Source organism: Plecotus auritus (assembly GCF_963455305.1).
Source record: "Plecotus auritus genome assembly, chromosome: X".
In the NCBI taxonomy this organism is placed as follows: Eukaryota; Metazoa; Chordata; class Mammalia; order Chiroptera; family Vespertilionidae; genus Plecotus; species Plecotus auritus.
The window spans coordinates 29,021,520-29,037,512 of record NC_137784.1 but is presented as its reverse complement, the minus strand read 5'-3'; the positions used below and the strand labels follow the sequence as shown (position 1 = coordinate 29,037,512).

General features: G+C 36.9%; 1 protein-coding gene across 1 annotated transcript in view; it reads right to left on the bottom strand.

Annotated features, from left to right (window-relative positions):
* The window catches only part of CFAP47 (cilia and flagella associated protein 47), a gene marked incomplete at both ends in the record, with an annotated part of 517,322 nt that overhangs the window by 428,572 nt on the left and 72,757 nt on the right, over positions 1-15,993 (bottom strand). Inside the window, 4 exons of the mRNA XM_080652339.1 lie at positions 2,178-2,300; positions 4,233-4,363; positions 10,107-10,348; positions 11,537-11,753. Coding sequence (XP_080508465.1) covers positions 2,178-2,300; positions 4,233-4,363; positions 10,107-10,348; positions 11,537-11,753 — 713 coding nt within the window. The remainder of the gene's footprint in view (positions 1-2,177; positions 2,301-4,232; positions 4,364-10,106; positions 10,349-11,536; positions 11,754-15,993) is intronic.

Sequence of the window (15,993 nt, the reverse complement as noted above, 5' to 3'; positions counted from 1 at the left end):
ATTCCCAAACAAAACATGTGTGAATTCACTGGAAAAGTTGCAAAAGGAGTTCCAATTTAGATTTAAAGAGCTTCATCTCCATGAACAGGACATACAGCTTTTCCGTAACCCATTTTCTATTGACATTGAAAATGTGGATACAATTTACCAAATGGAACTGGCTGAACTGCAGAATTGTGACTCTCTGAAAGATGCATTCAAGTCAAGCATCCTTCCTAATTTCTATGCATCTCTCCCCTCTGAGACATATCCTAATCTCAGGAACCATGCACTCAAAATGGCAACCATCTTTGGCAGCACTTATGTCTGTGAACAGACTTCTTCCAGAATGAAACATCTGAAATCTCCAACCAGATCTAGACTAACTGATGCACACTTGCATCACTTGTTACGACTAGCAGTGACAAATATGGAACCGGACATTGACCATCTCATTAGCCAAAAGCAGGCCCATAGTTCCCATTGAAATACTGGTAACTTTGTTGATTTAACTTTACTTGTTCTTCATTTTAAATATTGTATTTGTTCCCGTTTTCTTTTTTTACTTCAAAATAAGATATGTGCAGTGTGCATAGGAATTTGTTCATAGCTTTTTTTTTTTAAATTATAGTCCGGCCCTCCAACCGTCTGAGGGACAGTGAACTGGCCCCAGTTTAAAAAGTTTGAGGACCCCTGCTCCAGGCACAGGGCATGAGATGATTGTGTAACTGATTTTCAAACACCAGATATACATATAGTTTGAACTTCAACAAGGATTTGCAAATACAACATTCAGTAGTGGCACCTTCCAATTCAAATAGAAAGCTGACATTTATTGTCTGAAATGTTTTCAAGACTCTGCAAAACTTAAAAGGATAAACTATATCTCTTAGGGAAGATGCTAAAGTTCTAGATACATCGATAATTTTGCCTTTTCCCTGACCATAAAAACTGAAAGCAAAGGTAGTTGGGAAGCAAGATGATAAAGTAACTTCCTCTTCTTTGTCATTTCCTTGATAGCCTAATGGCTAAGGAATCATGTTGACATTCAAAAAAGGAACTTATGATGTGGTTTGTCAGAGATGAATTTAGCCCCGTCTACCATCCTTTAAACCAAAATAATAAAGGGAAATTAGATATTTAAAAGGAGATAGGAAATTAAGATATTTGGGAGTATGAAGGAACAAAGAGCCTTCAAATCTAAAATTTGGAAGCAACAGAGTAGAAAACGGTATCTTCATTTGGTTATTGGGGCAAAAGACATCCTATATTATAAAAGCCTAATATGCAAATAGACCAAACAGCAGAACCGGTGCAATGACCAGTCGCTATGATGCACACTGACTACCAGGGGGCAGACGCTTAACGCAGGAGCTGCCCCAGCCTGCAGGCCCCAGGCCAGCCAAGGTGGGCCCCCACCCCGATTGCCCCACTGGTTGCCCTGCAGAGGGAGGCAACCGGCGGCAGCGCTGGGGGGGGGGCAGTGATTGGGCAGTGCCAGGCTGGCCAGGGTTGGTGCCAGTGGGGGCCCCCCTGATCGCCTTCCTGGTCACCCCACAGATTGGCCCTGATCATCAGCCAAGCCTAGGGACCCTATCAGTGCAAGAATTTCGTGCACTGGGCCTTTAGTGTAAATATAAAGCTTGAATGAAAGATCTCCAGTGCTAACTTCTATTAGGAGATCTTAATAGATTTTTCAGTTATGAAAAAAAAAAAACAAAAAACTATCACCACTTTAAACACACCCCCACCTGGCAATTTAAATCAGAAAAAAAAACTATAAATACAATATCTTTAGAATGGTTCAAGTTGCTACCTTGAGAGTCCTGATGACAGAGGATAAAAGAAAAAGCATGCAATTAAATATGGAATGTGACATTGACAAAATACATTTTTAAAAGGTATTTTCTTCAAATCACTTACCTTTTTTTAATATAACAAAATAACAGATAGAAAAAAGAGGGTAAGAGGAAAAGAAAAGGAGAGACTAAGAAAGAAAGGAAGAAGTTAATTTTATGGGAAATTAAAAGGACAAAGTAGATAAAATATACTCAGATAAGTATCATGTGAAATATCTAAATATTAGCATTACCAAATTTATAAAGACTAAAGTATTAATGCCATAGTGTTCATCACAAAATATTCATTCAAATTATAATGTGATCTGATCTAAGTAAGATTCCAAGATTTTACATCACCTTAAAATAGGCATGGTTTTGTCCCACATTGTGAAGAATGACTTTCTTCCAAGTTGTTAAACCTTGAGGGCTATTATTGAAGAGTATCCTTGGCTCCAAAAACAAGACCTTGGTGTTACCACGCTAATAATGAAAGGAAGAAAGGGAAAATGCAGATGAATAATAGTAAACACCTTTTTTTTTATGGCCACCAAATAATTTAAAATTTTTTCAGCTTCATGGAAATTTCTAAAATATGAGGTGTTATCAGATTTTATGGTATCACATGATCTCACTCATATGTGGAATCTAATGAAAAAAATAAACTGTTGAACAAAATAGATCCAGAGACATAGAAGCATGAAACAGACTGTGGAATCTCAGAAGGATGGCGGGGGTGGGTGGGAAGGAAGAGATCAACCAAAGAACTTGTATGCATATATACATAACCCATGGACACAGACAATAGGGTAGTGAAGGCCTGGGGCGTGGGTGAAGTATAAGGGGTCAATGGGAGAAAAAAGGGGACATATGTAATGCTTTAAACAATAAATATTTTTTAAATAGAGAAAAGAAAACAGACAAATATTTAAATTGTACTCCTAAAATGAAAAAGGCAGGGGGAGTAAGATAACTCTGTGGAGGAAGTAAATCCAAGACGGAGAATCATGTGACTTAATCACTGAAGGAGATGTAAGAGATCATCTACCCAACTATGGACAGTGCTACCATGTGCTATGCAAAAGGAAAGAGTTCAGAGTCGCCTGACTATGGGAAATAATGTGCCAAATGAGATTATCAGGGCATGGTTCTACTAGATGCCTTCTCACAGCACTTAATATGCTGATAATGTACACTTTGCTTATCTGATAATGAGGAGGAAATTTACTATGATTCACAGAATTACATTGGTGCAGGACACCCTCACCTTATCCCACACAAATCATTTCCCAGAAAACACTTTTTGAAATGTTAATATTACCCACCTCTCCATTTTACAAGAAAGCAAAGCATAGTCAAAGGCAACTAGAACACAAGTTTTCTAATTCCTCATTTAGTTCTCTTTACACCAGACCCTATTATCTTTATACATAATATATTATTTCTTATTATCTTAGGAGGTTTTAGTATATTCTTAAAATTATTTGAAGAATATGTCATGGTAATTGGAATAATAATTTTCAAACAAAGCTAATAGAAGAGGAATTGTTCAAGTATTTCATAAATTAATGACACACTTGAACATTTTATTTAATCACTTCATGTTGCTCCATCTTTACTTAAGAGCAACATTTCATAGTCCATTTAACTTTAAGGGCTTTAAAAGTTTGCCAAAAAAGAATCTAATTTATTATTCTGATATCTCAACGTTTAATTCTTAACCAATCCTAGTGTGGAGAAAGTGGAAAGCAAATTTTATCAGATGGCAATAGCAAAGGCTGTGGAGGCAGATAGATCTGAATATAAATTCCAACTAGGGCACTTACTGTATGTGTAAACCTGTATTAGTTCATTAACCAATCAAATCTTCCATTTCCTCACCCATCAATTGAGTTATTAGTCTATACCTATAGAGTTGTCATAAGGATTAAATTAAATAATACATGAACAGCACTTAGTATCATGCCTGACACTGTAATTACTCAATAAGTGATACCTATTATTAATGTCAAGTCTGCATTACTAAATAGCTGGTCTTTTACCTGTCAGAAAAAAATACACATGGGATGACTATGTGGGCAAAATTTATATTAGTAAACCTGTCAAGCACAAAATAGTGAGAGCAGTAGGACACAGCTTATTTCAAGCCTGGAGCAATGGAAATACCCTAATATTGTTAGCACAAAAGTCTTAGATTGCTAAATTAATTCTAGATAGCAACACATTTTTAGCAAAGTCTTAATTTATGCTAGAGAAGAGGCTCCAAAAATATTATAACATAATTTAGTTAACTAAGTGTTGCATGGAAAATCAGGTTTTACTAACATAGTATACATATCCAACTACTCTACACACACATATGCCAACCAATTTAGAGCCCTCAAAATAAAACTCATGTTCAAGGGAAATCATTACATGTGCAACACATTTTAGTGTCATCGTGTTTCCTTCATCAACTTGAAGAGTAAATTCTCCCCTGTCTGGAGCAGAGAAACCCGGCAGCCATGTTACTTCACATTCCAATGAGGAGAATGGTTCAACAATGCCTACAGAGGATTTAGAGAGAATAAGACAGTTCCACATTTTAAATATATATATTTCCATATCCAAAATAAAGGCTGGCATACAAATATAACATCATATAACAAATTATTTAAATTAAACTCAAAATATAGGAAAATACTAAATGAGCGATTATCAAATTTGTATAGACTTATAGTTTGATTAAAATCTAAAATACATCTTATTTTTCAATTTTAAAAGGCAGATGAAAATATTTGACAAGAAGCATGCCAATATTTTCAAAAAATAGAAATTTATCAATAAAACAAACACTCTAGGATTAGAGATGGCTTTATTTATTTTGTTTCTGTTTTTGTTTTAATCCTCACCTGAGGATATTTTTCCACTGATTTATAGAGAGTAGAAGAGAGAAGGAAAGACAGAGAGAAACATCAATGTGAGAGGTATTCATCGATTGGTTGCCTCCTGCATGAGCCCTGAATAGGACTCGGTCGGAGGAGGAGCCTGCAACCTAGGTAGGTGCCCTTGACTGGAATCGAACTCGGGACCCTTCAGTCCACTGGCTGATGCTCTATCCACTGAGCAAAACCGGCTAGAGCTAGAAATGGCTTTATACACACACAGTCAAAAACCGTTCGTGATCCCTGAACAAGTGTCCCCTCCATGTTTCCCAATATTCTGAAATACTTATTAACATCAGACTATTATTCAGTTTTTAGAGGAAGGAATCACCAGAGGCTTTTTTTAAATGTTCATATCCAAAGAAATGTAACTTCTGATATAGCTATGAGTAATCAATACATTTTTATAACTCAAATGTACTGAGAACCCAGGTGGCATCAGGCACATTTAGAGTGAGCTGCTTTATCTGTTTAAATGTATCATCTCTAAAGTAAGAAAATAATACTTAATGGAAAGAATGACTCAGAAGTTCTTTCTTAATGAAGAAAGGATCACCTGAGATTCAAAGGCAATGGACAATAAACGGAGAGAGATGAGTGATCACCACAATCTTTGCTTTGGGTCAGGTTGACTCTCATGTGATGGTAGTTTCCTCAATCTTAAAAAAGATATAGTGCCTACCTCCTATGACTATGAAGGAAGATAATAATACATGTAAAGGAATTAACATAGTGCATGATGCCTAGAGAACACTCAGTGTCAGATATTATTAATACTCTTGAATGCCAATACAGTAATTTATAAAAAGAATAGAAACTGGACACGGAAGAGCTAACAGTTTAGTGAGAGTCCACTGGGATTAGATTTGTCTATAAGTAACAAAAAAGTCCTGCTACAGTGGGTTAGGAAGATAGGGGTTTGTTTGTCTTATGAAATTAGACATCCACAAATAGGTATTTCAGGGCTGCCTTAACAGATTGACAAGGCCTTCAAGCAGCAATGCTTTTTCTAGCTTCCCACACTACCATTCCTTACTGTGTGGCCTTCTTCGATGTAGAAAGATAGCATAGTGATTAGAACAGCACAATTTGTAGGGTCAGACTCCCTGATTCAAGTTTTAACTCTCTGACTTACTAGCTGAGACCTTGGACAATTTACTTAACCTACATTATCAGTTTCTTCATACATAAAATGGGGATAACTGTATCTAATGCAGAGAATTTTTGTAGGGGATTAAATAAGCTAAGATATGTAGAAGTACTTCAGTATCTGGCACAAAGAAGGATGGAAATTAAAGAAAATTCTGTCCATATCTCATTGGCAAGAAGCTTGGGAAACGAGATTTCTAGATAAGAACACTGCTTTGCCAAACAAAATGAGGATCCTGTTAGGAAGGGGAATATATATCACTATGGGCTTAGCAACATCTACCACAATAGGAAATGTATAGAAACAAATAATTGTAGATAACATTAAAGAAATACACAGTGGGAGCTGAAAAGATGGGGAGGGGAGTCTAAATTGGCCCAAGAAAGTGGAGAAAACCTCATTTAAAGAGATGGCATTTGAGTTGTGACTCAAGGATGAACAGGAACTCTAAAGGAGGACAAAGCTGAGGGAAGTGTCAAAGGCAAGTGACAGTGCTAGAAGAGAGAGGTGTGTGGAAAAGATTTTGATGGGAAGTAACATGGACATAGAAGATCCAATGCTATATATAAAGGCACTTGAACAGGGAACAGGGGACATAAATTGGATGGTTAGACTGAGCAAGGGTGGGATTGGAAGGGCAGGTATTACAAATGGCCAAGGAGGGAGATAATTGAGAAAGATAGTGAACTGATTCAAGTCAAGTTTGAAAACTGAGCAGACTCAAGGGTTCAGAAAGCTTAAAGACAACAAAGAAGAAAACAAAATGAGCAGAAACATGAATAATACCTATGGAAACATCGTATTAGAAGCCAATTACATCTTTAGAAACATCAATCCACCCTTACACTTTTTCCCTACAATATCCACTAACCAAACAAAATCCAAAATATATCACACTCAGGAAGAAAGGACAATCACAACATAACATTTAATTCAGAACTATTTTAGTTTACAAAAATATAGTGAGGGATATGATTAAATGCATTATTTGAGATGCAAAACCAATATAGCAAAAGGAATATAAGAAAAATAACTGGATAAAAATTCATTTTCTATTTACACAAAGAAGCAAAAACAAAATTAACTAATTATGATATTTATTCTGAGCATCAAAAGAAAAATGATATAAGAAAAAACTATGTATATAAACTATGTATAATTTCTTTAATGTTCTCGGAAATAGATTTGAGTATTGTATCAATTGTTTTCTAAAAAGATCAAAAGTGTCTGGCCAGTGTTGCTCAATGGTGTAGCATTGACTCATGAGCCAGGTCACAGTTCGATTCCCAGTCAGGGCACATGCCCGGGTTATGGGCTCAATTCCCCATTAGGAATCCTACAAGAGGCATCCAATCTCTGATTCATTGTCATCATTAATATATATCTCCCTCTCCCTTCCTCTCTCTAAAATCAATAAAAAATAAAAAGATCAAAAATACTTAAGGACTAATGAGATTACTCATATAAACACTGTATTTGGAATTAAAGGTCATTGTGTTCTTGTGCTTTGATTAAAAAATTCTAAGAACAACCCAAAGAAAATAAAAGTAAATACTAAAATATCCCCTGTAAAAATAAGAACTAAAGATCATGAGAAGTATAACTGGTGTTCTAGTTTATAATATTGCAATTCCACCTCTATTTTGACAAATTCAGCATCATCACTGCATTTCCATGGCAGCCACTAGGGTGAGGCCCAGCCCATTCAGCCATAGTTAGAATAAATAAACACAAGGAAAAGTGCCAAACCTATAAGCTAAGATGCAGATTATTTAACTAGTACTACTAGATACCTGTTTTTAAAAAATACTGGAGATTTACCTAGAATCTCTGAAATGTGTAGAAATAGTTTCTCTTTCTTCTGATTATTCATTTAGCTTTTCTTTATATTGGAGCAGGACCCAATTTTATCAGTATTAATAACCACACACACACACACAAAAAAAAGCTGGGTCAAGTGAATCTGCTAAATAATAATGGAAATATACCTGGAATGTTTAATAAATAATCTGGATTCTGCTAAATCAATCCAGGTTAGTAAAAAGATTAAATTTGGCTATATCAATGATCTCCAACCCAAATGAAGGAACAGTCCTACTCTTTGTTAAGTTTGTCAACATCTCTGCCTATATCTGCACTAAAATTGTACACTTAAGTTGTTCACACTGGTAGAGTTATATAAAAGTCATGATTTAGAAATAAGTAATACAAGAATATACACCTAATGCAAGATTTCTACAAACTAGAATTCCTCTGTGATCTGATATGTACTCTATTTAGATCACAAATGAAGACTATTCCTAAATTAGAGATAAAGAGGGAGGGAGGAGAAAGAGGAATGGAAGAAAGTAGGGAAAGTAAGACAGAAGGAAGGAAGCGGGAGTAAGGAATTGAGGATGGGTTGCAAGATGCATACGTTGTTATTACTCTGAGAATACTTCAAGGGGATGGGGAGTCCAAACAATCAGCAATTGTCCTAATCAAGTAGCTATCTATTTGACACATACTCTTTGCCAGTCATTACGGAAGAATTTTTCATATATTTAATCTTTATGAGATATAGTAGTCTCTTCACTTTACAGATAAAGAAACCAGTGCTTGCAGAGTTATTTTTCCCAAGATCACAAAGCTAGTGAAAAGCCACGACCTGTTTTGAAATCAGGTCTATCTGACTCCAAAGTTTGTTTTAAATTTCTCATGCAGCATTAGACTTCAGTTGGTTATAAAGCACCATGTGACTCACTGCAGATACAAGGACCCAGATCTTTCCATCTAACTGGAAAGTCCTGACATGTACATGAAACGAAGACACCATATTCATCATTCTGCTTCTAACTTGCCTTTGTTTTACTTTAAAAGATAGCTTGTGTCCTCATGAGATATTCACAAGACATAGTACATTATGTGCAATTATCAATTCCAGGAAACGGCAGAAGCAAGTTAAAAATATATTTAACAAATACAAGGAACTATCAAAAATGGTAAGTCTAAGCCCTGACCGGGTAGCACAGTTGGTTAGAGTGGCGTCCATATACTCCAAGGTTGCAGGTTCAATGCCCAGTCAAGGCACATAGAGCATATATAAGAAACAACCAATGAATGCATAAATAAGTGGAATAACAAATCAATATGAATTTTTCTCTCTCAAAAAAAATAATCAATAAAAAATTCTTATTTAAATGACAGTTTTAAGTTCTTAATTTTATTAATTAGACTTTATTACCTGTATTAAACATTTACTGTAAAGAATATGTGGATCCTTCTAAAAGAATTCACAATCTAACAAAATTTTAGTCATTCTGAATCATATCTTATCATCATCAAACTAAAATTAACAAAAAAATATTGAGTTCACCACTATCTGCCACAGTTAGTTTTATTTGTCAACTTTGCCAGGCTATGGTGACTAGTTGTTTGGGCAAACATCAGTCTAGGTTTTACTGAGCAGGTATTTTTTATATGTGATTAACATTAAATCAATACATTTTGAGTAAAACAGATACCTTTTCCAATGTGGGAAGGCATCATCCAATAAGCTAAAAATCTTAAAATAAAAGACTGAGGTCCTCCTTGGATTCAAGACTACAACATCTGCCGAAACCGGTTTGGCTCAGTGGATAGAGCGTCGGCTTGTGGACTGAAGGGTCCCGGGTTCAATTCCGGCAAGGGCATGTACCTTGGTTGTGGGCACATCCCCGGTGGGGGGTGTGTAGGAGGCAGCTGATCGATGTTTCTCTCTCATCGATGTTTCTGGCTCTCTATCCCTCTCCCTTCCTCTCTGTAAAATATCAATAAAATATATTAAAAAAAAAAAAGACTACAACATCAATTCTTCCCTGAGTCTCTAGCCTGCAGGCTTATCCTGCAGATTTCAAACTTGCCAGCCTCTACAATCATATGAGCCAATTCCTTGATCAATATCTCTCTCTCTCTCTTTATGTTTGTATAATATATATATATTATGGGAACAATAGGAAATAATATATATATATATATCCTATTGTTCCCATTTCTCTAAGAACCCTAATATAGGATTCATATTTTTAAATCAAATGTATATTTTATGTTGGCAAAAATAAATGCCCAAATAACCATATTAGATTTATTTCTATGTTCATAGCACCATTATACAGTACACATGCAATTAATGATTAATGCCTGAATACAATACATGAATAAACGAATGTCTAAATCAAACAAACAATAAACTATTACCTTTACTTGGACGAATGGAAAATGATACTCCTTCTTCTGTGCTTACTGGTATCCATTCAAAGTGAACAAGATAATTCTGACGATTATGCAACGTAACTGTCTCCCTAAAACATGTTTTCAACAAGAAGCCATGTGGTTTTAACACTACCTCATCAGAAGATAGCTCAAGTCTTACTGGCATGACAATTGCCCTCACTAGGAGGTGCCCACCAGGTATATTGTTCACTCTAAAGGTGAAAGACCTGTAACACAACAAAGGCATCTGGATTTAATTGATAATAACTATTTGCAATTATAGAATTAAGTTACATGTAAAAATGCACATACTGATAACTAACATCCTCAATTCTTAACAAAACATCAAACTAATCATGAAAGACTACAACTGAAATATGAGTCTATAAATCTACAAATTGATACACATATAGTTTCTATGTTTTGGGATCAAATATAATATATACTTCAAGCGTACCAACACCCGAATTATGGGGGTGCCAGAAGAAGAGAGAGAGCAAAATATTGAAAACCTAGTAGAAGAAATAATGACAGAAAACTTTCCCTACCTGGTGAAAGAAATAGACTTACAAATCCAGGAAGTGCAGAGAACCCCAAACAAGAGGAATCCAAAGAGGACCACACCAAGACACATCATGATTAAAATGCCAAGGGCAAAAGACAAAGAGAGAATCTTGAAAGCAGCAAGAGAAAAACAGTTAGTTACCTACAAGGGAGCATCCATATGACTGTCAGCTGATTTCTCAACAGAAACTATGCAGGCCAGATGGGAGTGGCAAGAAATATTCAAAGTGATGAACAGCAAGAACGTACAACCAAGATTACTCTACCCAGCAAAGCTATCATTTAGAATTGAAGGTCAGATAAAGAGCTTCACAGACAAGAAAAAGCTAAAGGAGTTCAGCACCACCAAACCAGGATTATATGAAATGCTGAAAGGTATTCTTTAAGAAGAGGAAGAAGAAGAAAAAGGTAAAGATAAAAATTATGAACAACAAAATGACAACAAATACATACCTATCAACAAGTGAATCTAAAAATTAAATGAATAAAAAATCTGATGAACAGAATAAACTGGTGAATATAATAGAATCAGGGGCATAGAACAGGAGTGGACTGACAATTCTCAGGGGGAAGGGGGTGTGAGGGGTGCAGGAAGAGATTGGACAATAATCTTACACCTATGGATGAGGACAGTGGCGGGAGGTAAGGCCATGGGGTGCGGGTAGGGAATCGGGTGGAGGGGAGCTATGGGGGGAAAAAACAGGAACATCTGTAATAATCTGAACAATAAAGATTTATTTAAAAATATATATATATATAATATATCCTATTAATTATTAGGGCAAATAAAACCATATCCTATAATAGGACACTTTGATTCTAGCAAATAGAAATTTGAAAATAAATCATACTTCCAAAATTTTCCAGCAGTGGAAGACTGGAATGTAATTGAAATATGAGTACTGGATGAAGGTGGAATCACATATGAAAATTGTTTGGTTTTCTGAAGTTCTTTCAAATTAACATCTAAATGGATCAAAATATACTTAGGTAGCATATTAACAACATGCAGTCGATGAGTATTTATGGAGTTCACACAAATATCACCAAAATTAAGGACAGAGGGTCCTAAAAAAAGAAAAGGTATTAAGTTTAATATTGGCAACTGTTCATTTTTATAAAGTTTTCATAGTATATTTTGATCAACTTATAAAAATGGTTCTCAGAAATATATTCATTATAATGTCAGAGATTATTAACCAAGTTTTTATCTAAAAGTCCATAATTTGCTATTTGGAGATTACTGGCTAATATTCAATATAATTATATTCTGATTACATCGAAAATTATTAGCACTCATTATAACTCATCTTAGTACGTGTATTTTCATACTCCAACACCCTCTCCACTTTCATCAATACATTTATGGTCACTTATCCAGAATTTACAAAAATTGGTAATTTTCCCAGGAATTATTGCTTATGTTTTCCCCTTTGAATGCCTAAAGGTTTTATATCATAACAATTTTTTGTTTAATCCTTACCCGAAGATATTTTTCCATTGGTTTTTAGAGAGAGTGGGAGGGGGAGAGACAGAGAGAGAGAAACATCTATGAGAGAGACACACATTGATTGGTTGCCTCCTGCAAGCGCCCCGACCTGGGCCTGAGCCAGGGAGAAACCTGCAACCAAGGTACGTGACCTTGACCGGAATCAAACCCGGGACTCTCTATTATAACAATTTAAATAACTATGTCTTATCCTGCTTTCTTTTTAACAGATTGATTTAATTATAACTGATATACAGTAAACTATACATGCTTATTAGTGTAGAATTTCATAAGTGTTGACATGTCTACTCCTGGGAAAAAATCACAATGAAGAGAGTGAATATCCATCATTCTAAAACAGTGGTTCTCAACCTTTCTAATGCTGCGACCCTTTAATACAGTTCCTCATGTTGTGGTGACCCCCAACCATAAAATTATTTTCGTTGCTACTTCATAATTGTAATTTTGCTACTGTTATGAATCGTAATGTAAATATCTGTGTTTTCTGACGGTCTTAGGCGACCCTGCTAGCGGTTCTCAATCTGTGGGTCGTGACCCACAGGTTGAGAACCACTGCTGTAGAGCCTAAGACCATCGGGAAACACAGATATTTACATTACGATTCATAACAGTAGCAAAATTACAATTATGAAGTAGCAACGAAAATAATTTTATGGTTGGGGGTCACCACAACATGAGGAACTGTATTAAAGGGTCGCAGCATTAGAAAGGTTGAGAACCACTGTTCTAAAAAGTTTTCTTGTACCCCTTTATATTCTCCCCCTCCTACCATCCTCTGTATTCTTTCCCAGACAACCACTCATCCTCTTTATGTCACTGTAGATTAGTTTGCATTTTCTAAAGTTTTATATGAGTGGAATAATGCAGGATTGTACAGTTTTTTTTCTGATTTCTTTCACTCAGCAATTCCTTGGAGATTCATTCATGCTGTTTCATGAGTCAATAATCCATCCCTTTATATTACTAAGTAGTAGTCTATCATAGGTGAATGTTTGTTTATTCACCTGTTGATTGACAGTTGGATTGTTTCCAGGTATTGGCTATTACAATCAAAGTGGCTAAAACCTTTGTGCATAAATATTTGTTCGAACATATACTTTTATTTCTTTTGGATAAATATTGGAAAATGGAATGGATGGATCATATGATACACATATGCTTAAATTATAAGAAAATGGCAAACTGTTTTAAAGTGGTGGGTAATTTCACATTCCCCACCTAGCCATCCTATATAATAAAGAGGCAATATGCAAATTGACCCTCACACCATAAAACCATCGCAAGATGACTGCCCTGCCCAGCCCCTCCCCCGGCCCCACCCCTGATCAGCCTCTCCCACCCCAATTGAGGGTGGGGTGGCTAGCCAACCCCCCAACCCCCCACGGCCCCTCACCCAGGCCAGCCATGCCCTCACGCTTTCCCGGGGCTGGAGGTACCCCAGGCAGGCTGCAGGCACGGCATTGGTCAGAGGCAAAGGTCCTGGCTGTCCCTGGCCTAGAGAGTCTAGAAAACCTCAGCAATGACCAAAGACAAAGAACAAGTGGAAAGGTCCCTGCTGGTGCTTATGGCTCAAAGTGCCAGGAGGAGGCAGAGCATCTTGAACCTGCAACCCTGGCATCTGCACACCAAGCCTTGGGGCATACCATGCCAGTGCTGCCTGTGGGTGAAAGGGGGAGAGCAGGGAGCTGGGGTGCGGAGCTGGGAGGGGCCTAGAGACTTCAGGAGCAGCCTGCCTGCCGAGGTTGCTGTGACCCGTGTGCTCGGGCTTAGTCAAAGCCCCTGGTCAGCTCTGCCACTTGCCTTCCAGGTGCGGCCAGCCCTGAGCCAGCTGGCGTTGCACTCAAGAGAAGCAGCTCTCACTGGGCTCCATTAAATAAGAGAAATCAGAGTCCAGAGTAAATATCCTCCCAGCCCCTTCCTAAAGCCCCAGGGGAGGAGGGCTGGGGATGGGGGTAATGGAAAAAGGCTGCTGCTTTGCATTTTAAAATGAAAAGACTCCTGCTATGTAGAGAGGAGAGCTGATTCCCACACCTGGTGTGTCCCCTGCCCCAGCCCTGAAGTCTGACAGCACCTAGCAAAAGTGTGACCGCACAGCCATGTTGGCCTGGCTCCTGGAACGCTGGAAGCAAGTTTGAGCTGCATTGATTAAAAAAAAAAAGTAAAGATTGAAAAACACCTCTTTGTACTCAAATGGCACTATAAAATGCAGATTATAGCATCTGATTTTGTCTTCTGTGTTGCTTTTGAGGCAGAGAGCAAATAGGTTCATGGGAAAAGCAGAAAAAAACAAAGAGAAAGGGAGAGGATTCCGCCATCCACAGCACTGAACGCTGTTTTTTGTGTTTGTGTTGTTGTTGTTTTTTGTTATTTTTCCTTCTGTTCTTCAAGTCAGTATAAGCCATTTAAACCACTTTAGGGCATTACACAATGAGCTAATGCTTCCTCTATTAAGAGCAAGCAGCAGTGCCTTTCATATGAGTCCCATATATTTAATCCATTCAAATGGAGCATACTGAGTGGAGAGAATGGTATGTGTCATTATATAAAGAACTTGGCATTATGATGCTATCTGGCTGAAGATCTTATTTATTTTGCAATTTAGAGAATGTAGACAAATCAGGCATTGAAAATGAATGTGCATGCTTAAATGCATGACTTTATTTTCATTCGTAACGACCAAACGACCGGTCACCAGGAGGTGCATTGATGGGTCCCGCAGCATGGTGGGTCTGGGTGAGGCTGCATGGTGTGGGCCAGGGCTAGGGGACCTGAGGCTGCTCCCCCCGCCCTGGTGTCGGGATGTGAGGCTGCATCCCCAACCCTGCAGAACTTGATGGGGGTGTGGCCAGCCAGGTCTTGGTGTCACCCAATGATGGTGGGGCTGGCCGGACACTTCTATTATAGAGAAAGGACAAATAGTAATATTAACATATTTCCTCTAATTAATTCCCTTTTAATGTGCACGAATTTTGTGCACCGGGCCACTAGTATACTATAAAAGTCCAGTTCCCTCACATCTCCAGCAACAACTGAAATGGTGAGCTTTTTTCTTTTAACTTAAGCCATTCCAATAGATTTATCTCACTGTGGTTTTATTTTCTTTCCCTAACAACCAACAATGTTGTGCATCATTCTATGTGCCTACTTGTCAGCTGTAGATTTTCATTAATGAACTATCTATTCAAACTCTTTGCCCATTTTTAATTGGGTTGTTTGTTTTCTCAAAATTGAGTCTCAAAACTTTTATATACATTCTAGTTGCAATTCTTCCATCAGATATATAATTTGCAAAATTTTCTCTCAATCAATCGTTTGTTTTTATCCTCTTATTAGTGTCTTTTGAAGAGCAGATGTATTTAACATTGATCAATCCCTATTTATCCATTTTTTCTCTCATGGATTGTGTTTTTTGTGTCTTATCTAAGACATTTTGCTTTCCCCATGATCACAGATATTTTTTCCTATGCTTCATTCTATAAGGAAGCACATGGATTATGATCTATTTTTATTTAGTTTTGGTATATGATATAAGACATAGATACAAACTCTAGTTCTGAGTTTTTATTTTTTTTAGTGTGTGACTCATATGTTCCAGCACTTCTGATTAAAAAGACTGTCCTTTCTGCACTTCATTGCTTTTGTTCCTTTGTCAAAATTCAGTTGTCTAATATGTGTAGGTCTATTTCTGAACACTCACTTATGTTTCATTGGTCTATGTATCTATATTTATGCCAGTATCACACTGTTTTCCTTACTGTAGCTTTGTAATTAATCTTGAAACCAGGTACTGTTTTATCT